The sequence below is a fragment of the Hyperolius riggenbachi genome, chromosome 3, assembly GCF_040937935.1.
Source record: "Hyperolius riggenbachi isolate aHypRig1 chromosome 3, aHypRig1.pri, whole genome shotgun sequence".
In the NCBI taxonomy this organism is placed as follows: Eukaryota; Metazoa; Chordata; class Amphibia; order Anura; family Hyperoliidae; genus Hyperolius; species Hyperolius riggenbachi.
Window position 1 is genome coordinate 149,451,322 of NC_090648.1, and position 22,789 is coordinate 149,474,110.

General features: G+C 42.5%; 1 protein-coding gene across 2 annotated transcripts in view; it reads right to left on the reverse strand.

The window, feature by feature from the left end:
• The window catches only part of LRRC28 (leucine rich repeat containing 28), a 56,232-nt gene extending 38,311 nt beyond the window's left edge, over positions 1 to 17,921 (reverse strand). The window contains exons 1-3 of one of the 2 annotated variants that reach the window (XM_068275131.1): positions 17,815 to 17,921; positions 5,134 to 5,357; positions 384 to 424 (exon numbers count right to left, since the gene is read on the reverse strand). In XM_068275131.1, coding sequence (XP_068131232.1) covers positions 384 to 424; positions 5,134 to 5,301 — 209 coding nt within the window. In that variant the 5' untranslated portion in view covers positions 5,302 to 5,357; positions 17,815 to 17,921. Of the gene's footprint in view, positions 1 to 383; positions 425 to 5,133; positions 5,358 to 9,898; positions 10,080 to 17,814 lie in introns of those variants that run through there. The other variant, XM_068275132.1, reaches the window with a different exon arrangement.
• Positions 17,922 to 22,789: the final 4,868 nt, after the last annotated feature.

The window sequence follows — 22,789 nt, forward strand, 5'->3', positions numbered from 1 at the left end:
AGCCAGGCAACTGGTATTGCTTAAAAGGAATTCAATATGGCAGCCTCCATATCCCTCTCACTACAGTTTTCCTTTAACAGTGGTAAAACTGGTGTGTGCAAACCGTGCACGGCACTTTTACCAGTACTTACACCACTGACATAGTGTGCCTTGCTTTTCCTAGGTAATGGCTGCGTTGCTAATGTCAGAGCTGTTTTAGTACCACACGGGGACCTATGTAGCATTATGCTTGGCTGAACAGTGAAAGAACCAAATGGTGGGAAATGAGAAAGAGACACAGTTAGAAGAAAAACTGAATGACAGCAGCGCAAAGCCGTTTGAGCACAAAGGCAGTGTGCTGTTGCCCTCTAGTGGGAATAAAGCATTTAAACAAAGTAACTTACAATTCAACAAGGTTTGGGAGCTTCTGGGCAAGATTTTCTGGCTGCAAAATAAAGAAAACGTTTAAGTAAACATTTCCACAAATATTTACTTACAAACTAAGACACGTTCATAAAAAACACAAACACAAAGAGAACAAGGAAATGAGATACCAAGCCTAGTGTGGTGGAAGCATGGCTTTGTCAAATTCTTACCCCCCAAAGAACAAAAACAAACAAACAAAAAACCAACACACTTATATGGATGTAATGGAAACAAATGTTTACACTACGGCCATAAAAAACAAATTAAAAACAGATCAACTATCCTGTTCCATAGCATAAGATATGTCAAGCAATATGGTCCTGATGCCATATAAAGAGGCATTCTCACTTTGTTTCACTAGTTTCCTCCTACAATATTCAGAATAATGAGTGTTTTTTGTGTAGATTCTGCACCTGACTGGAAATGAAAATAGGCAAATTGAAAGCTTTCTTGCTTTATAGAATCAGACCCCATGATTCAAACAGGGGTTTTGGAATTCTACTTTTGATACATAGGGTAACTGTTGTGAACAAGTATTAAAGTTAACCTTAACCCTGGTACATTAAAAAAAAATCACATACTCAGGGCTTCCCCTGCAGCCGTCCTGTGCCCTCGCCGCTCCTCGAGTGCCCACCGGTCCCCACCGCTGGCTAGTTTTGTTTTTGACTCAGGTTCGGCACCCGGCCTCGCGTAGTCTTCTTCGGCTTCCCGCCGTCAAGTGCGTCCTGGGCAAGCTCAATACGCCTATACAAATATTGCTGTATATTTGTATGTAGCCCCACCCTCCCAGTGATGCTTAGCCTAGGCTATTTAGCTGTGCAGAATTCTCCTCTCAGTGCATGCTTGGGAGACCAGGCATTATTTTCAATGGCTTCAAAATCCTCAAAAACAGACATTCTGAAGAGCTGTACCTGACAGCACTAAAGAGGTCACCACCTGTGATAATTTTTACACTATAAATCGAGGTGAGGAAAGATTTTACAATGAGCAAATACTGACTAAATAATCTATAAATGAATGTAGTAAAAACAAACAAACAATTAAATGCATTACATTATTTTCACTACAGTTCTTATAGGTGCCCTGAAAATTCAGTACAGGCTGACCTGGAGCATCAAACATTATTTCAGCTCCTATATTTGTCTTTGATTTATAATACCTACATTGTTGGTGTATTCTATAGTCTGTTTCCCTTAAAACAGTGTTCCCCAACACTGTCCTTAAGGTCCACCAACAGGGTATGTTTTGTGAAAATCCACAGAGGTAGTTAATCATTCTGCTGCAATTACCCCACCTGTGAATGTTTGTGGTTTTCTGCAAAACATGTACTGTTGGTTGGCCTTGAGGACAGGGTTGGGGAACTCTGCCTTAAAGGATAACAGAGGCGAGTAAAGGAAGTTCTGTTTAACTTACCTGGGGCTTCTCTCTCCCACTTCCCCCGAAGTCTATTAGGTCCCTCATTGTGGTTGAGATCCACTCCAGTGGAACACTGCCCCCTTAGAAGATCTGCAATGGCGCATGCGCAGCCCTGGCAGTGCGCCTCCTCGCTATGCATGTCTAAATTAAACTGAACTTCTTGCACTTGTTTCGGATATCCTTTAAAGAGAATCTGTATTGTTAAAATCGCACAAAAGTAAACATACCAGTGTGTTAGGGGACATCTCCTATTACCCTCTGTCACAATTTCACCGCTCCCCGCCGCATTAAAAGTAGTCAAAAACAGTTTTAAAAAGTTTGTTTATAAACAAACAAAATGGCCACCAAAACAGGAAGTAGGTTGATGTACAGCATGTCCACACATAGAAAATACATCCATACACAAGCAGGCTGTATACAGCCTTACTTCTGAATCTCAAGAGATCACTTGTGTGTGTTTACCTTCTGTCCCCAGCTTCTCTCATGCACTGAACATTACAGGCTTCCTGCAGACAGCTCTACCTATGTTGTTAATTCCTCAGTATGTGACAGACCAGCTCCTTTCACAGACTCCAGAGGAGGATTTTTATCCAGCTCTCTTCTATCACTGATAAGATAGCAGAGAAGCTGCTGGCTTATGTAAATAAAACACACACTGGAGTGTGCATAGAGGAACAGTTCAACACTGAAGAACTTGGCAGCCTTCCAGACACAGGCCGACAAGTCTGACAGGGGAAAGATACATTGATTTATTACAGAGATGGTTATAGTAGAAAGAGCTACAGTAAGCCAGATCACTTTAGAATAGGTTTAGGAACTTGTAGGATGGTAGAAAAAACGTTTGTTACAGAGTCACTTTAAGCAACTGCCAAGTTAAAGTGCGAAGTGTTTTGGCCAAATAAAAATGATTTTGACGACATTTGCAATGCATCCTCATGCAGCAGAACTGCAACTGATGATGAAAAACGAACACTGCATAGATTTACAGCTGCCGATATCTCGTGCAAGTGCAGTATAGTGACCCACTAGTTGTGTGACATGATGCCACTACTGATGACCAAACATTCCCAACATGTTGGATCCTCTCTTTCTGTAGACTATGGTTTGTTTAATTGAAGCACAAGTAAAAATATAGGCCATCAGAGTTCCTTTTCTTTTCCTTTTTTGAAAGCTCAAGCTGTCCATTATCACAAGTGTAGGTAAACCACATGGGTGTAACTAGGGAGGAGCAGCCCCTGCAACTACAAGGGGGCCAAGAGGTTTGTGGCGGCCCCAGCTACTAGCGTTCCATTTCTCTGATACTTCAGATTAGGTGGTTTTGTAGCTATACTTGTTATGGGTGTGAAGATTCTGATGGCCACACTTGTTTTCTGACCCTTGCAAGATGGACCTCCAAGCTGTGAGGGTCACCAAGGGGAGGCATGTGAAGGGCTGTGAACATTAATGGGGCCCCAGCAGAGAGGTGCTGGGGGGGGATCCATGATTTCTAGTTATGCTCCTGGTAAACCGCCCATGGTTTTTGCCTTCTTAAAGTAACACTAAAGTGAAAAAAAAAACTCAGGATATAATGAATTGGTTGTATAATATGGATATTTAATAGAACTTTAGTAGCAAAGAAAATAGTGTCATTTTTTATTTTCAGGTATATAGCTTTCTTATATAACATTGCATCATTCTCTAATAATTGCAGTTTCCACAATACACTCAGCATTTTAAATGATTTCACAGAGCAGGCTAATGACCCTTTGAACTTTTCACTGCAGAAAAACCCTAAACAAAGAAGAAACAATGAGAGACAGTTGAGATAAGAACTTTAAAAGACAGTGCTGCCCACTACTTTATGCATACTACTTTGCATAGATAACATCTGAAGTTTTTTAACTCTTCCTGTACTGGAAACCGTAAGAGACTCATATCAGTGCTAATAATGTTTTATTTCTTAGCAGTACTACACATACAAATCATTATCTCATAAGTTTATTTTCACTTCAGATTCCCTTTAAGACACTCCACGTGCCATTAGAAGGCTAAAGGAGTAAAATGATACATTGCATTAAAATGTGAAGTTATACTTTTGAAAATATAAAGTACGGTATATCACTGAAGTTACTGTTTTAGATATGATGCTTATGTATGCCTGGGTGCCTGATCCAAAAGGGTTGAGAACTATCATATTTTTTTCTCATATTGAGCCTGATCCAAGTCACTTTTTCTACTAGGTGATATTTCACATCTTATCAATCAAATGCCTTTTAAGCCGCAAGCAAGCAAGCAAGCAAGCAAGCAAGCAAGCAAGCAAATACTCAAAATAATTCTGGCAGTACTTTTTCATCTACATTTTTTCAACTGCAGAGTGCAGAAAAGTTATTTTAAACAAAAAATGAAAAATGATATCCTAGGAGAAAAAGTGAATGAGTTCAGGCCGATTGTCTCCTTTATTTGCTGGCACTGACAATCAAACTGCATTCTTGCACTTTTTGCTGATTAGATCCTAATTATTAGCCAAGCTTATGAAATATGGAGAAAAGGCCAATCAAATATTCATGATCTCTTAGAAACAGCATGCACAAAATTATATAAAAAGGTACATGCACAAGGTTATTGCAATAAAATATTCATTTTGACTGTGTGCATAAAAATTTGTATATATCCAGTGTTCTCCCCAGAAATTTTTTCCAGCCGTGTGGCATGAAAACGTAGCCGGGTGGCATGAAAACGTAGCCGGGTGGCATGAAAACGTAGCCGGGTGGGGCGAGATGAGAATGCAAGGTTGGTGCTTCTGTGATCAACTCTGCTTACAGCATAGGAGATGGTGAGCCGATGACAGCCGGGTGCTCACCAAAACTAGCCGGGTGGAGCACCCGGGTAAAAGAGCCTGGGAAGAACACTGTATATCATCCAATATGGTTGCCAATTTACCATTAAAATGTTATTTCTGTAAGACTATGTTAAGTGAGCTCTCTAGAGAGGATACTTTTCTGTTGCTTTCAGAAGATAACTGTTTACCATGTGATTTAACATCCCGTTACTTACTCAAGTCACATCTATAATCTATGAAGTAAGACCGGTTGATACTGTCCATCATGCATTCAAGCCCATGTGACTAAGCTTGCCAGCATGACACGAACTAATGAAATATTCAGCAACATAAACAGATCCAGGAGCAACTGACTTTCTTCATTGTTTTATAAATGGGGTGTGATCAGTTTCCTGATTCTGATTTCCTATTGAATGACTTCTGGGAAACCTTAAATATTGCAGCAGATACAGTTACAGCTTTGCAACCTTTTTACTTCTATCCTTTACACCTACCAGAGTGGTTAAAGAATTCCTCTTCATGTAAAGTCTCTCCAGATACTGGAGCCCCTCATCTTTCAGCAATTCCAGAGGAAAATGATTTAGGTTTCGATAATTTAAGAAGAGATTCTTGTGTCTTTCCAGCTTGGCCACAGAGATGGTCTGACAGAGTTCAGAAGCCATGACTGGCTGGGGTCCATCCGACTGGACAAACAGGGTGCCAACATCTCAAATCATCTCTAAAAGACAAAGCAAAATGGAACACTGATGACCATTATGTGTAGCAGTACAACAACCCTAAACACAGGTGAGCTAGTTGTGGTTTAGGGAAATAGAGTAACTCATACAATACATGCTACAAAAATAGCCTCATAGACGAGACATTTCATATAAGAGCATCCACTTCTTCAGAGGTAAGTAACAACCTGTACCATGCTCGTATAACAATTTGCAAATTGGCTAAGATACCATCACTGAAGTAAAAAAAACAACAACCTGGGGGAGTTATGCAAATACACAATCCGTACTTTCAATGCGGTGCTTTGGAGAATTGCAATTCTAGTTCCTACTTCATGAATCTGCATGAAACAAAACATACACAGTGCAGGCCCAGGGCTGTGGAGTCGGTGCAAAAATCATCCAACTCCAACTCCGTCTTCTCAGTTTATGAAGCCACCGACTCCAGGTACCCAAAATGGCTCCGGCTCTTTAGTCTAATACTTACCAGGGCTGTGGATTAGGTACACAAATCATCCGACTCCTCAGTTTATGAAACCACCGACTCCAGGAACCCTAAATTGCTCCAACTCTGACTCCGCAGCTCCGTGTGCACTCTGAGATCTGCAGATCATCATACACACCTTGTTTAGCAGGCAATCATCTGCAGATCATCTGCAGATCAGATCCACCAGGATGGAGTTTAAGATCTGCAGATGATTGCCAGATATGCAGATGAAGTCTGTTAAACAAGGTGTGTATGAGGATCTGCAGATCTCATAGACTATTAATGCATTTTGCAGGAATGGATCTATTGCAGGAAGAGATCTTTTGCAGATAATGATCTTTTGAATGTGTAAGGGCATCTTTGTGTGCAGCATCTTGCAAAGATTTCTGTCTGATGGGGAGTTCAGCTCCATAGAATAGACTGTGTAGAGTATGGCTCTCATACTACATTGAATGGGGTAAAATTGGTCTGTGATCTTGTCTTTTCCAGAGACTTTTATCTCAAGTGTGTATGCAGCATAACAGTCAGAATATTACTAATGCAGACAAGCAAATAGGGTAATTAGAAGGAGGCTTGCAAGTAGCAATAGTTCATTTTTCCCAGATGTGTACTGCAAAGCCCAGCTGACATCTGCCTGAATCAAAGTAAACTAAGGACCGGTTCACACAGGCCTGTGTGGGTGGTATGTTTAGTCAATGCTTAAAGTGGACCCAAATTAAAAATACAAGATTTCAGAAATAAAATCTATTTTCTAAATTATAATATTAAAGGGAAGGTCCAAGCAAAATAAAAAAAAAAAATGAGTTTAACTTACCTGGGGCTTCTACCAGCCCCATGCAGCCATCCTGTGTCCTCGTAGTCACTCACTGCTGCTCCAGTCCCCGGCTGGCAGCTTGCCGACCTCGGAGGTCGGCGGGCCGCATTGCGTACATTTTTACGCATTCCCGCTAGTGCAGGAACATTAACACATACATTTTTACGCGTTACTGGTTCATTGCGTTCATTGAACCAGTAACGCGTAAAAATGTATGTGTTAATGTTCCAGGCACTAGCGGGAATGCGTAAAAATGTACGCAATGCGGACCGCCAACCTCCGAGGTCGGCAAGCTGCCAGTGGGGGACTGGAGCAGCAGTGAGTGGCTACAAGGGCACAGGATGGCTGCATGGGGCTGGTAGAAGCCCCCAGGTAAGTGAAACTCATTTTTTATTTTGCTTGGATCTTCCCTTTAAATAACAGCTTTTTTTCAGCTGCATGATGACAAATATAAAATATTTTACATTTATTGGAGAAACCCCTCCCTTCCTTTCATATTGCCGGAACAGAATCCGGCAGACTGGTGGAGTAGGTCAGTAGGAGGTGTCCGGCAAAGGAGGACTTGCTAATGGCTACCACCTGTATAACCCTAGTAATGAAAAGAGAAGGGTGAAAAGCATGCACTGAAATGCTCATAGGCTTGAAGGAGTGTTTATTTATCTTTGTATGTGTCAGAGTGGTGCAACTAAATATTTAGAATTACAAATTTTTTAGTTTGGGTCCGCTTTAACACTTTTCTGCAATGGGGCAAAAAAAGTTTGGCATGGATTCCTGTTGGCACGCTACATGCAATGTCAGATAAACTTCAACCAATCTGACGTTTGTGCAATTGCCTGTATATACTCCCCCATTCATGTCAATGCAAGTGTTGGTCGATCCTGACGGTAAACGACATTACCAAATGCTGGTAGTGGCCTGTGTGACTAAATGTTTCCATGAGAAACAAACACTATAAGGTGCCTTGCCTTTACATTGACACCTGTAGTAATATAGTGCCTTCTTGCAAATATATATATATATATATATATATATATATATATATATATATATATAGATATAGATATAGATATATATATATATATATATATATAGATATAGATATAGATATAGATATTATATGGATATATATATATAGATAGATACTGAGGTTGGAGTTGCACAGGAGCAGTGTCTGATCACAGTGCTTGATATTGCACCTGTAAGGGCTGGTTCACACGGATGCTTGGTGGCGTTTACCGCCAAGCGTTCGGGACTCGTCGGCTATACGCTCCCATTCAAGTGAATGGGAGCGTTTAGCATTGTGCGGTTACCGTCGATTGCGCAAACGCGGTGTTCCGATCCCAATTTAACGCGTCGTTTTGGCCGGCCCTAGAAGCCGCATGCGACATCCAGGGTCAGCTAGCCGCCACGGCTTCATGTCCCCGGGGACAAGAAACACCGATTGCGACGGGAAGCCGTCAATCACCGTACTGCCCCCCCCCCCCCCCCCCCCGAACAAAATGTCACAGGACGACGCGGCTTCCCGGCCGCCCCAACGTCGCCTGACGTCTGTGTGCCCTTGCTGATCTCAAGCTTATGACTGTATGTAAATAAAATAGGAAACTCTTAATTCAAACGTTTTTGAAGCCCCAGGAATTAAAAAACATGGCTTGACTTTCAGTTCATTTTCAAGATAATATACATCACATTTCAAATCTGACTACTTTCTTAAATTACTCAATCTCTTGTGTACAGCAACTAAAAATGATGCTGCAGTTTGAATTGCCATGCAATCGCTCCAAAAATGCTGCAGGCCCCACAATTTAACAAAATCACAAATGTTCCTGTGGGATCAGCTCCATTGACTTTCATTAGCCCAGTGCTTTTGGAATCGCCAGGAGTCGCGACTGAAAGCGCTCTAGTGAGCTCCAAGCCTTACAGTATCCAATTTACCATGGCTTTGTGACAAATACTGTATCTCACATAAATGCCACCTCTGACCGCATCTTATTTTGAACGTTAGAGAGTCAATGGATTTACAGCATTCAAAACCAGCTACACTTGTAGGCTAGACTACCTGTTACACCTACCAGTACTAAACCTAAGCAAGGCCCCTTCACTACTGCTTGCAATTCAAGTGGCCATAGCAACGCACGGCACCTATGCTGCTCTCCAGTTCTCTCTCCGATGTAGTGCAGATCCCTTCTATTTACAATGAATGGAATTGCCCCTGCGTTTGCACGTTGCTTTACCCAACACATGAATGGAAATATCAGACAGTGCAGTCTATGCGTATCACACACACAGGCCCTTATTTCATTCACTTCTTAAGTTTTCTCTTAGGTGATATTTTTACAACTTATCAATAAAATGCCTTATAAGCCTCTAGCAAACAAGAAAATACCCAGAATAATGTTGGCTGTACTTTTTCACCCACTTTTTCAATTGCAGAGTGCTGAAAAGTTATTTTAAACAGAAGATGAAAAATTATCTCCAAAGAGAAAACTTAGGAGAAAAAGTGAATTGAATAAGGGTCACTGTGTTGCTGAAAATTTGACCAGCAACACACAAGAGGGTAAAAAGACCCCTAAGTCTCTGAAACATGGAAAATGCAGGGTGAACAAATGAATATGGAATGCAGCAACCAGCAAACCATAAAATAACAAAAAACTTTTAGGTGCCAGCCCATTGACAACTCATTATTCTGCACCAGTCATAAACTCCTTATTTCCCAGATCTTACCCAGTCCCGATATAAGCAATAATACAGCTAATCATTATACCCAACCATATGTAACCATACATGCTGTAAAAACATTTCCCCATCTGGCTACTGGATTGGAGAGGCTGGCTCCTGCATTACATATTCATTTATCCAGCCCTGCTGCGGAGTATCTGTTTTCCTGAGTTTATTATACATACTTTGTTCAGCGTTCCATACGCCAGCCCATCACTGCGTGCAAACGATAAACTACTGAATGTCTGATAGACTGAAAAAAAAATCCTGGCATTTATGCCTAGATCTACTTCAAGCTGTTTCTCAGAATCTGAATTAAGATCACCACATAAAATGTAGACAGCTTATGCTCAATGCCGGTTAGAAGCTACACAAGTACAAGTACACAATCCTAAGTGCAAAGGATTAGAACAGTTGTTGAGAAACACACACTAAGCAACATTTATAAATGAACATAACTTGGGCCTGAAGTGATCTTTCGTCACACAAAGTAACACAGTCAAGATAATATTGAGATAATCCTTTACCTGCTTCATAATGCTCTGTCAAGACCAGCGAAACAAAAGAGTACGGACAATTGGCCGCTTTGAACATGTCTGATGTGCTAGTACATTTTTTTTTCCTTGGAAATCTGTAGATCTCTTCAGTGCAAACAAACAGTCAGTCTTTGGCTTTTGCCCTTCCGATCGCTTTGCACTTAGCCGCGCACAGAGTGACAGCCAGCAAGTCAGGAGGAGGCAAGGATCAGATGTTGAAATCGGAGCACAGCTGCGGCAACAGGTGCTAGTTACAATATTTTGACTGTGAGTCAGTCTACATCAATGTAGAGAGCCAAAGAGCTCCACAGCGTACTAATGGGAACCACCACATGGCTGAAGCAAACTTTGCCCATTTTAATTCACCAAGTTAAATGAAAAGAAAGGCTTTCATGATTCCACATTTTGCCTTCAATCTTCCACTACCATTAAACCAAAGTGCTGTAGTAAATGTACAAAGTGTAGTATAATATAAACAAGTGCAGATGTGTACATTCTCTAAGAAGACATTTTCCAGTGTCAAAGAACTATGCTATTACCGCAGGAACAATACTGCCCAGTGACAGCTGTTTGAATTAGGCCCCGGGAGGCTGATAGTACACAGATTTTCCGCTAAAATGGCACAGCTTCTCATTCAGAAACCTACAGAAAATATATATATATATATATATATATATATATATATATATATATATATATATATATATATATATATATATATACACACACACACAAAAAAATTAGCATATTGTGATAAAGTTCATTATTTTCTGTGATGTACTGATAAACATTAGACTTTCATATATTTTAGATTCAAATACACACAACTGAAGTGGTTCAAGCATTTTATTGTTTTAATATTGATGATTTTGGCATACAGCTCATGAAAACCCAAATTTCCTATCTCAAAAAATTAGCATATTTCATCCGACCAATAAAAGAAAGGTGTTTTTAAAACAAAAAAAGTCAACCTTCAAATAATTATGTTCAGTTATGCACTCAATACTTGGTCGGGAATCCTTTTGCAGAAAAGACTGCTTCAATGCGGCGTGGCATGGAGGCAATCAGCCTGTGGCACTGCTCAGGTGTTATGGAGGCCCAGGATGCTTCTATAGCGGCCTTAAGCTCATCCAGAGTGTTGGGTCTTGCGCCTCTCAACTTTCTCATCACAATATCCCACAGTGTTTTAAAAACACTTTTCTTTTATCGGTCGGATGAAATATGCTAATTTTTTTAAATAGGAAATTTGGGTTTTCATGAGCTGTATGCTAAAATCATCAATATTAAAACAATAAAAGTCTTGAACTACTTCAGTTGTGTGTATTTGAATCTAAAGTATATGAAAGTCTAATGTTTATCAGTACATTACAGAAAATAATGAACTTTATCAAAATATGCTAATTTTTTGAGAAGATCCTATATATATATATATATATATATATATATATTTTATTTGGGGGGGTCTAAATACAGAGTTGTCGTGCTCTAAAAAATGCCATAAGAGAATAAACTTCCTCAGGTACTCTGATTGTGTTTAGAAAGCAACAACATTTTACTAAGTGTCTCTAGCAGGGCTCGCAATCTAAAGGTGTCCATATACGCATAGATTTATGCCTACTGTGGCAAATCATGAAATCTTTTGATAATCTATCGAACTGCAGCGTTGCATTGTTCGATACAATGCAATGCTATGGGTTGTCAATCTACCACTGCCCCCCCACCGGGTTTGACTGACCAAAATTTACCATCCAGTCTGATCTTAATTTTGATTGATTTGTGCTGAAAATTGATCGAAATTACAATTGATACGGCTCGTTTCATTGCAGATAACCGACAGGGTTCCCAAGGATGGAGTCAGCACACTCCAGGGTGTAGAAAAGTCCAAAATCATTTATTTAGTTGTGACATAGTGCGCATACGCAGAACAATCCCAGGCCCAAGGCGCAAAATCAAGGATGCGCGTCGCCGGGCAGCACCTGTGCTGTCTGCACTGATCCTCCTGAGCTGGAAGTAGGTTTGGGATTATTACATAGTAACAGAGCGGGACAGAGAAGAACAGGGAGCAGAGAGGCTACACGTGCGGGAGATTTGGACACAAAGGAATTACGGCTATAGCTGTGCTCAGTGAGTAATTTGGGCGCGGTCAAAAGACGGAGCTCAAATTACTTTTAAAACACTGTAATTTGGCTGCCAGCAATAGCTGGAAGCCGAATTACACTATTCCCCACCATCCATGGCGACCAGGAAGGGGAATAGTAATTAACACCGCAGGGACTTGTGCAGGAGCAGGGTAACCCTTATATCTGCTGTATCCTGCTCCCAAATCTCCCGGTGGCAGATTCATAGGTATGCATACACATGCCCGCTCCTCCCGTTTTTAAATTTTAATAAGCGCAAAGGTGTCCTTTAAAGTGAATCAGAGACGAAACACCCTCATGTATTTTACCATATACAGTGGAGGAAATAATTATTTGACCCCTCACTGATTTTGTAAGTTTGTCGAATGACAAAGAAATGAAAAGTCTCAGAACAGTATCATTTCAATGGTAGGTTTATTTTAACAGTGGCAGATAGCACATCAAAAGGAAAATCGAAAAAATAACCTTAAATAAAAGATAGCAACTGATTTGCATTTCATTGAGTGAAATAAGTTTTTGAACCCCTACTAACCATTAAGAGTTCTGGCTCCCACAGAGTGGTTAGACACTTCTACTCAATTAGTCACCCTCATTAAGGACACCTGTCTTAACTAGTCACCTGTATAAAAGACACCTGTCCACAGAATCAATCAATCAAGCAGACTCCAAACTCTCCAACATGGGAAAGACCAAAGAGCTGTCCAAGGATGTCAGAGACAAAATTGTAGACCTGCACAAGGCTGGAATGGGCTACAAAACCATTAGCAAGAAGCTGGGAGAGAAGGTGACAACTGTTGGTGCGATTGTTCGAAAATGGAAGTAGCACAAAATGACCATCAATCGACCTCGCTCTGGGGCTCCATGCAAGATCTCACCTCGTGGGGTGTCAATGGTTCTGAGAAAGGTGAAAAAGCATCCTAGAACTACACGGGAGGAGTTAGTGAATGACCTCAAATTAGCAGGGACCACAGCCACCAAGAAAACCATTGGAAACACATTACACCGCAATGGATTAAAATCCTGCAGGGCTCGCAAGGTCCCCCTGCTCAAGAAGGCACATGTGCAGGCCCGTCTGAAGTTTGCCAATGAACACCTGAATGATTCTGTGAGTGACTGGGAGAAGGTGCTGTGGTCTGATGAGACCAAAATAGAGCTCTTTGGCATTAACTCAACTCGCTGTGTTTGGAGGAAGAAAAATGCTGCCTATGACCCCCAAAACACCGTCCCCACCGTCAAGCATGGGGGTGGAAACATTTTGCTTTGGGGGTGTTTTTCTGCTAAGGGCACAGGACAACTTAATCGCATTAACGGTAAAATGGACGGAGCCATGTATCGTGAAATCCTGAACGACAACCTCCTTCCCTCTGCCAGGAAACTGAAAATGGGTCGTGGATGGGTGTTCCAGCACGATAATGACCCAAAACATGCAGCAAAGGCAACAAAGGAGTGGCTCAAGAAGAAGCACATTAAGGTCATGGAGTGGCCTAGTCAGTCTCCGGACCTTAATCCAATAGAAAACCTATGGAGGGAGCTCAAGCTCAGAGTTGCACAGAGACAGCCTCGAAACCTTAGGAATTTAGAGATGATCTGCAAAGAGGAGTGGACCAACATTCCTCCTAAAATGTGTGCAAACTTGGTCATCAATTACAAGAGAAACGTTTGACCTCTGTGCTTGCAAACAAGGGTTTTTCCACTAAGTATTAAGTCTTTTATTGTTAGAGGGTTCAAAAACTTATTTCACTCAATGAAATGCAAATCAGTTGCTATCTTTTATTTAAGGTTATTTTTTCGATTTTCCTTTTGATGTGCTATCTGCCACTGTTAAAATAAACCTACCATTGAAATGATACTGTTCTGAGACTTTTCATTTCTTTGTCATTGGACAAACTTACAAAATCAGTGAGGGGTCAAATAATTATTTCCTCCACTGTATATATATCAGTAGAAACATTAGAGAAAACACCTACCCTGCTCTCGGTTTCATTCTTCACTGTTCAGCCTGTTTATTATCAGCCCTGATTAATCCCTGACTGAGCATTCAGTCTAGGTTTGCTCAGGAATCATTATAGCTGAGTCTGTCTTCTCTGATGTATTTTCAAGCCCAAGCCTGTCCCCTTCTGGCTCTGCTATAATAACTCAGCTATGATTCCTGAGCAAAGCCAGACTGAATGCTCGGTCTGGGATTTTATCAGGGCTGATAAAAAGCAGGCTGAGCATTGAAGAATGAAACAGAGAGCAGGGTAGGCGTTTTCTCTAATGTTCCCACTGATCTATATGGTAAAATACAGGAGGGTGCTTCGTCTCTGGTTCCCTTTAACATCTTATCAAAAATTCCTTTGAAAGTAAATCTTTAAGAAAGAAAGAAACGTCATTATGAGCCTGGGCGATCAAGTCCTGGAAGCCCCTGAACACCAGGGAGGCAAATATTTACCTACCGCAATCCAGCACAGGCACAGTAGTGGCTTTGCGATTGGACGGAAATACTGAGCCCGATCGGGTCCGCTCTACTGCACAGGGGACTCGCATCTGCTAGTAAAGCAGACCCGATCGGGCTTGTCTACTTCCGCTGGAGGTCAACAGAAAGCACTACTGCACCTGCGCTGGGGAATGTAAATATTGCAGGCACTACTATACCTGTGCTTATGGTGTGGTTTTGGGAGAGCCAGTGCTGGATCCCTGAGGCTTAGGAGGATGGCGAAGCCTCATTAATAACCTCCCTGGCGGTTAATTTCCCCAGGATTTCTGTGCAAAAGGTGTTCCAATTAATATTCATAACCTTTTTTTTCCTGTAACTTGCCAAAATGTGTAAAGCAAGGGTCTAGTATACAGTGCAGGAGAGTATTGACGTGTATGAACGTCAATACTGTTCACAGCATGACCATCAATACCGCTAGGGAGGTTAAGATCCAGAGACTTTCCCCTCCTGAGGTAAGTATCCCCTGGGAAAAAGTAGGGGGGGGGGGGGTGTTGCAGTCTCTTAATTTCTCTTTAGGCCATCAGCAAGCAACAAAATACTCAGAATAATGTTGTCAGACCTAGCAAGCAAGATCATGGCGAACCAGAACTCTTAGAAAAGGAGGGAGAAACTTATTGGCCCGGGCAGATGAGTGAGAGCAGTTGTCTCTCGCTCCTCATAGAACCTTACTTCGGCAGGCTGTATAATGCGCTTTGGTGTGGGGGAGCCGAACACTAGAATAATCTACAGCCGCACTCAGAAAAAGGAATCACCTCACATAATCACCTGGTCATTTACCCTGTGCCGTCAATTTGTTAAGGGGACGCCATCTATAAGATACATGAAAAAAAATGACACTGCACAGCAAGAGGTAGGGCAAATGGTAGTGTGGTTAATAGTGACATGCCCATCTGGGAGGGTCAGGAATGGCCAGGGTGGGAAGATCATAAATTCCGTTTTGTCCAGGTTTAGTTTGAGGAACCTAGCGGACATCCAGGAGGAGATGGCTGATAGGCAGGAGAAGACCTTGTCCATGGTATTGTTATTATTTATTGGATTTATATAGCGCCAACATATTACGCAGCGCTGTGGATAGGTCAGGGGTGTGGAGGTAGATCTGGGTGACATCTGTAAACAGATGATAATTAAAACCCATGGAGGAGATAACCTTGCCAATGGAGGATGTGTATAGGGAGAACAGTAGGGGGCCAAGGACCGAGCCTTGGGGGACTCCTACCGAGAGGTGGTTGGGGGTAGATGAGGACTCATTGAAGGATGTCATGAAGGAGCGGTTGGAGAGCTAGGATGAGAGCCAGGCCAGGGCGAGGTCATGAATGCCCATGGCCTGGAGGAGTAGGGGATGGTCCACTGTGTCAAAAGCTGCTGAAAGGTCAAGGAGGAGGAGAATGCAGTACTTGCCTTCAGCTTTAGCTAAGGCAAGGTCATTGACCACTTTGGTGAAAGCTGTTTCGGTTCAGTGGGCAGGCCGAAATCCAGATTGCAGTGGGCCTAGCAGTGAGTTAGCATTGAAATACTGGGTCAGGCGTTAGTGAACCAGGCGCTCAAGGCGTTTTGAGGCAAAGGGGAGGAGGGAGATATGATGGTAATAGGAGGATAGTCAGGGGTCAAGGGAGGGTTTCTTGAGCAGGGGTAGTACAATGGCCTACTTCAAGTTTGAGGAGAATGTGCCTGTGTTGAGGCTGAGGTTAAACAAGGCAGTGAGGACAGAGTAATTCAGAAGGGACGGGGTCAAGGGGGGAGGTAGTGGCATGGGAAGTCTGCAGTAGGTGGTTGACTTCCTCAATGGTAGTAGGACTGAAGGAGGTGAGGGGAGGATAGGGTGGAGGAGGAGCTGGATGAGAGGGGGTGGGAGGTGTGGATTGAAGGCTGGATATTTCCTGATGAATGGAGACGATCTTGTTGGTGAATTGAGTGGCTAAATCAGTGGCAGAAGCAGGAAGTTGAAAGTGGCAAAGAGACGCCGGGGGTTGGAAGCTTGAGCTCTGATAAGCTTGGTGAAGTATTCCTGCTTTCCATCAGCAAGGGCAGTGTGGACATGTAGCAGGTTAGCCTTGTATTGTAGGAAATCCTGATTGAGTTGAGTTTTCCTCCATTTCCGTTCAGTGGCACGTGTTTCCTCTGAAGGTTGTGAGTATAGGTGGTGCACCAGGGCTGGGGGTTAGGGGGCGGTTGTGGCAAAATATTGGGGGAGCAGCTTCCTCTAGGGCCGATGATAGGGTCTTTGCGATGCACATTTTACCTAAATTGCATTACATGTACTTTCTGTCACTCATATTATCAATTCCATGCTGCATGCAAGCTGGAAATATTTTGATCTTATTGACCATCCTTACCAGGCACTGGAAAAATGTGGAAGTCTGCAGGGTTTCCAAAGGGAAACACTATAAGGCTACATTCACAGTGGCCATTGCATTCCCTGTGACAGCAGCGCCGCACTTATGCTCCTTTTGTGTCAGGTACAGTGAAGCACTTAGTTAATGAAACGTATGCTTCACTCCCACCATTAACATGCATGTTAAGCGGTAATGCAGTGCGTTTACGATGCTGCAATCCGTAATACTGCAACACTCCCACCGCACTGTGAATGTGGCCTAGGTAATGCACAGTAAGCCGCGTGACAAAGTGGCTGTTACATCTCACCACTGTGAACGTGGCCTTAAATTTCCCTGATGAAATAAATTTTTAATGTGTATGATAAACAGTATGCCCTGCATTCAGCGACTCCACAGCTGATATTACAAGGTGTATGACTCAAAATGCAGAGAAGTAACGGACAACTGACATCACCTAGGTACGACCTTGCACCTATGCAGCATTCAGTGATGCCACAGGAGTCTTGCATTGCATGCCGTATATGTCCTCAATATGAGATATACATATTATCCTTGGAGGACTTATGCTGGTTCAAAGGGGGGGGGGGTGGTATTATAATCGCTTCAATCAATTATTTATATTAAATTTATACATTAAATGCATGTTAATGAATCTGCAAAAGCAAACCTGGAAGAGTATTTTTCATTGATTAAAAGCATAAGGGAATATTAGAACATCTATACATAGTAATGTAGCAGTGGTCCACAAAGGGAGTATTTGACAAAATCCTGCATAATAATGAGAAACAACCAATTCTCTCACCAGCATCCCACATAAGCAGGTACATCATGTGTGCAGCATTAGGCTTCCCTACATGGTACCCCCGCCTACATGAGTGCTGATTGTTTCTCACCCAGCTCCTCTATACAATAACAGGCACAGCCGCTCTCCTGCACACAACGGCCGCAGCCTTTGCTCACCTTTACACCGCTCGTGAAGTCCAGACATAATGGTAGATGACACCCCACCGGGGTAAAGGACCTCAGTGACGTCCAAAGCCACGTGATCGCCCCCACGTGACAGTCTGGTGGCAGACAGGAGAGCGACGAGTACGCACAGGCAGGCACAGGGAGAGGAGCTGTGCTGTTATGTATGTAGTGCAGGGGCAGTGTGCGGGCATAGGCAGCAGAGCACCGGGATAGGCGCTGACACAAGGACGAGGTGAAGTATTTGGCCAGCATAGCTTCCTGCTGCCAATCTCTGCATCTGGGGAGGGAGGGGGACCACTAGATTATTTGCTGAAAACTTTAAAGTGTACCAGAGACGAACATTCCCAATAAAATATACATACCTGGGGCTTCCATACCTCCCAACTTTTTGAGATGGGAAAGAGGGACACAAGCCAGGCCCCCATCACACCCCTAGTCACGCATACCATAAATATTTAATAAGAAAAATATGTTGTTTTATAATCCAAACCACACTAGTCCTTTCTATCCTGGTTAATTTTCCTTCATATTAACATTTTAAAATTAATAATATATCAATTTAAAGGATGGGAATAAAGTTCAGAGTCGATCAAACACATTTTTTAGTACAGCAATATATATATTTACATAGAAAGGGGGACAACGTCCTGAAAGAGCAATTTTTTTCATTTACGTACCCCTTTAAGTGGAACAATGGGAACCAGTCAAAACAATTTATTAAAAGACCTTGTAGTTTTTTTTTTTTTTTTAATGGATTTTAAAGGAAACCTGAGACGACAGGACATAAACGTTTTATACATACCTGGGGGTGCCGTCCAAAGCCTCCTGGATCATCCAGTAGAAGCTCCGTTATCTTTGGCCAGTGGGGCGCATGCGCGGCCTGACCGCGAGTGTGCCCCCGTTGTGCTCCCGCGGCTTGGTGCGTTCTGCAGGTGGAGCTTCTACCGGAGGATCCAGGAGGCTTTGCATGGCTGCGAGGGAGCAATAGGCATGAAGGGGGGTGGAGGAAGCCCCAGGTGTGCATAAAACTGTTTTAAAATGTCCTATCGTCTCACGTACACTTTAAACTCAGTAAAATGACATTATGCTGAGTTTAAAAAACATTTTTTTGAATTTTTAAGGAGAAGCGGGTCATCCAAATCTCAGTGAAAACTATTAGGGCAGGGGGATCCACTAGACCAGTGTTTCTCAACATTTTATGGCTATGTACCCCTTATAAAACCCTGTGCTCACCAAGTAGCCCTTGGCATAGTAAATATTATCACAAGTATCCCTTGACAAATATATATTTAACTGTAGTACATAATTTGTTCTAAACAATTTCTAAGCATTTACTATTGCTTTTAGCTAGCTAAAATACTAATTTGGTGTTGTTTATATAGGATTTAGCATTTTCAAAAACTCTACATTTGTTATTATTGGTTAAGTACATCAAGCCTGAGTACCCCCTGGAACTATCAGAAGTACCCCCTGGGGTTCGCGTCCCACACTATGAGAACCTAGGCACTAGACCACCAGAGAAAACTATAAGTGGCTTTGGAAACCAGACCAGAAAGCAAAAGTATATGGGAGGGGGAGCTATACTAATGAAATAATAAAGGGGGTGGGGCCTTAAAGTACACCTGAGATGAATATGGAGGCAGACATAATGGCTACTAATACCATAAAGTTCAGCAGGAAGCCAATCAACCTGTATTGTTTGAAGGCTAATAAATATGGCAGTCTCCATATCCTTCTAAGTTCACGTGTTCTTTAGACCACCACGGAAAGCTATGAAAGGGGGAATGGAGGACACTTGACCACAGGGACGGATCTAGGGGGGGCAAGCGGGTCTCTTGCCCCAGGCGCAGTTTGTTGAATTCTTAAAAAGGCGGCAAAATTTGGATGGGGAATGGCAGTTTAGGCGCCAAAACCTGACCTTGCCCCAGGCGCAACTTGGGGCGACTTGGTCTAGATCCGTCCCTGCTTGACCACTAAGAAAAATTATGTAAGGGGGAAGGGAACCAGTAGACCACCAGTAAAAACTATATTAGGAGTGAGATAGACCAATTGGGAAAACTAAGGGTGATAAGGGAACCAGTAGATCTGCCAGAGAAAGCTATTTGGTTGGAGAAATTACTAGATCACCAGGAGAAACTATATGGGGGGGGGGGAACCACTAGATCAGTGATCTGCAAACTTGGCTCTCCAGCTGTTAAGGAACTACAGTCATGATTCATAAAGGCAAATGCATTGTGGGACTTGTAGTTCCTTAACAGCAGGAGAGCCAAGTTTGCAGATCACTGCATTAGATCATCAAGGCAAGCTTAGGGGGGATAGGGGGACCACCAGGGAAAACTATGTAAGGTGGAGAGGGGGAACCACCAGGGTAACATTTAAGCAACCACTTAACAATACTAAAATGGACAGTTGACTCAAACTGTACTAGCAACAGTACTGTTTGGAGCACTGTTGCCGTGAAACTGTCCAGAAACTCTCACCTTGCTGCATGAAAAATGAATAAAGACTGTCAAAACTTTGGAGACGTACACATACCCACTCTTTTGCTGCTTTTGTTTTATATGTTTTAAATATCTCTGTAAAGGACAACTTTTTCGATTTTTTTTTTTTTATTATTATTTATTTATTTATTTATTTATTTATTTTTTCACTAAATTGTCCATTTCCAGAGATATTTCTCCCACCCAGCATGGATATGTGTGTGTACGTATCGAAGGGTACCTGAGGGTTTAGGAAAATCTACAAGAGCGAAAAAAAAAGGAGGTAAGAATACCAAAGAAATTATCACAAGATTACTTGGCTTAAAAGGGACCCTGAGACGGCAACTCTCCAATAAAATACATGTACCTGGGGCTTCCTCCAGCCTGATCGCTTCCACAGTGTCCTCTTCTCTCCCTCCTTGCGCCCGCAATTGGCCCCGGAAAGTCCTCCGGTCTGAGGCCAACTACACATGCGCGGCCCAGCCGTGAGCGTGCTCCCGCCCATTCACATCGCGTAGTGTTTTATGCGCCTGCAGAGTATTACAGCACAGGTGCAGAACGCTCCCGGAAACGAGTGAGACAGTGAAGAGGGCCGACTGGCTCCAACTGACGGATTTTTCTGGGCCAGTGCCGGAGGAACGGAGAGGGAGAAGAGGACCCCCGAGTATGTATATTTTATTGGGGGATTGCCGTCTCTGTTACACTTTAAAGAGGAACTCCAGCCTAAACAAACATACTGTTATTAAGTTACATTAGTTATGCTAATTAAAATAGATAGGTAATATAATCTCTTACCCACACTGTTTTAAAAGAACAGGCAAATGTTTGATTTCATGATGGCAGCCATCTTTTTGGTTGAAAGGAGGTGACAGGGAGCATGAGACACAGTTCCAACTGTCCTGTGTCCTGAGCACCTCTCCCAGTTGCTAGGCAACGTGAATAACGACATAGGAAATCCCATCATGCTCTGCACAACATCTTTGATGGGTGGAGCTTAGCTAAAAATGCAGCTAAAAATAATGCTTTGGTAAGAAAAACAAAAGAAACGCCAAGCCTTTTTAGTTCTGCTGAGTAGATTTTTAGTCCGGAGGTTCACTTTAATATAGTGAAAGGAGAGCCTGCAATAACCATTTATTTGTTTCTCCCCAGATATTGGCCCTAGCTTAGGATAAGGACACTAGCTGAAATCTAGGCCAGTGCACTATCAGCATGCAGTTTCCCCTTGTGTGTGTGTGTGGGATTCCTATGGGAAGTCTAGTTTCCATTTCTCAAAAACAAATAAATGAATTTGCCTTTAATACGGTAACTCACTAAGTGTGCCCATACAGTACTCGATATTACAGCTCGATCAACCCTCTGATTCGATCATTTTATTAAATCTGAAGAACATAGGACACTGGCACACTTGTGACATCACTACACGCACCAAGTCACATGATACTGGTGCTCTCTGTGACGCTGAACAAGTGATGTACAGTACAGACCAAAAGAGTGTGCAAAGCAGTAATCAAAGCAAAAGGTGGCTGCTTTGAAGAACCTAGAATATGGCATATTTTCAGTTGTTTCACACTTTTTGGTTATGTACTATACTTCCACATGTGTTAATTCATAGCTTGGATGCCTCCAGTGTGAATCTACAATGTTCATAGTCATGAAAATAAAGAAAACTCTTTAAATGAGAAGGTGTGTCCAAACTTTTGGTCTGTACTGTATGTCCCACTTAAAGCAGCCGTCCTGTGCCCTCGCAGCTCCTCAAGTGTCATCCGGTCTCCTGCTGTGACTTAGTTTCGTTTTCGGCGACTGCTAGTCGGCTCCCGGCAACACGTCCTATTGTTCCTTCCCCGCTGTGAAGCGCGTCATGTGCAGGCGAAGTACGCTTGCATGATGAGCTTCACAGCGGGGAAGGCGAACAATAGGACGCGTTGCCGGGAGCCGACTGGCAGTCGCAGAAAACAAAACTAAGTCGCAGCAGGGGACTGGATGACACTTGAGGAGCTGCGCGGGCACAGGACGGCTGCAGGGGGCTTGGGAAAGCCCCAGGTAAGTGAAACTTTTTTTCCTATCTACAGTTAAGGTTCCCTACAAGTATTTATACTACAAGAAAATCCTACTAATTGCAGCTTCCACTGTCTGTCCTCAGACATTGGACATGATTCACAAAGCTTTTTCACCTGTTTCCCTCTGTTTTCACCTTATCTATGTTACATGTTTAAAGGAACACTATCGATTTACATTTTTTTTTTCAATTAAGATAGGAATTGTTTGGGAAGTGCTGCTAAGTACTGGTGTATACATTTCACTGGAAACCTCTTTGTTTACTGTTGTCAAAATACTTTCAAACTTTACTGACGCCAAAACTGACGGTAGAATGAGCCATGAGGGGAGGGGAAATTCCCCTCACACTTGATCAGTTAATCCTGTGTGTAAAGCTACGTACGCACATGCGACAACGATTGTTCGTTGTCAACGACGAACGAACTTTTAAT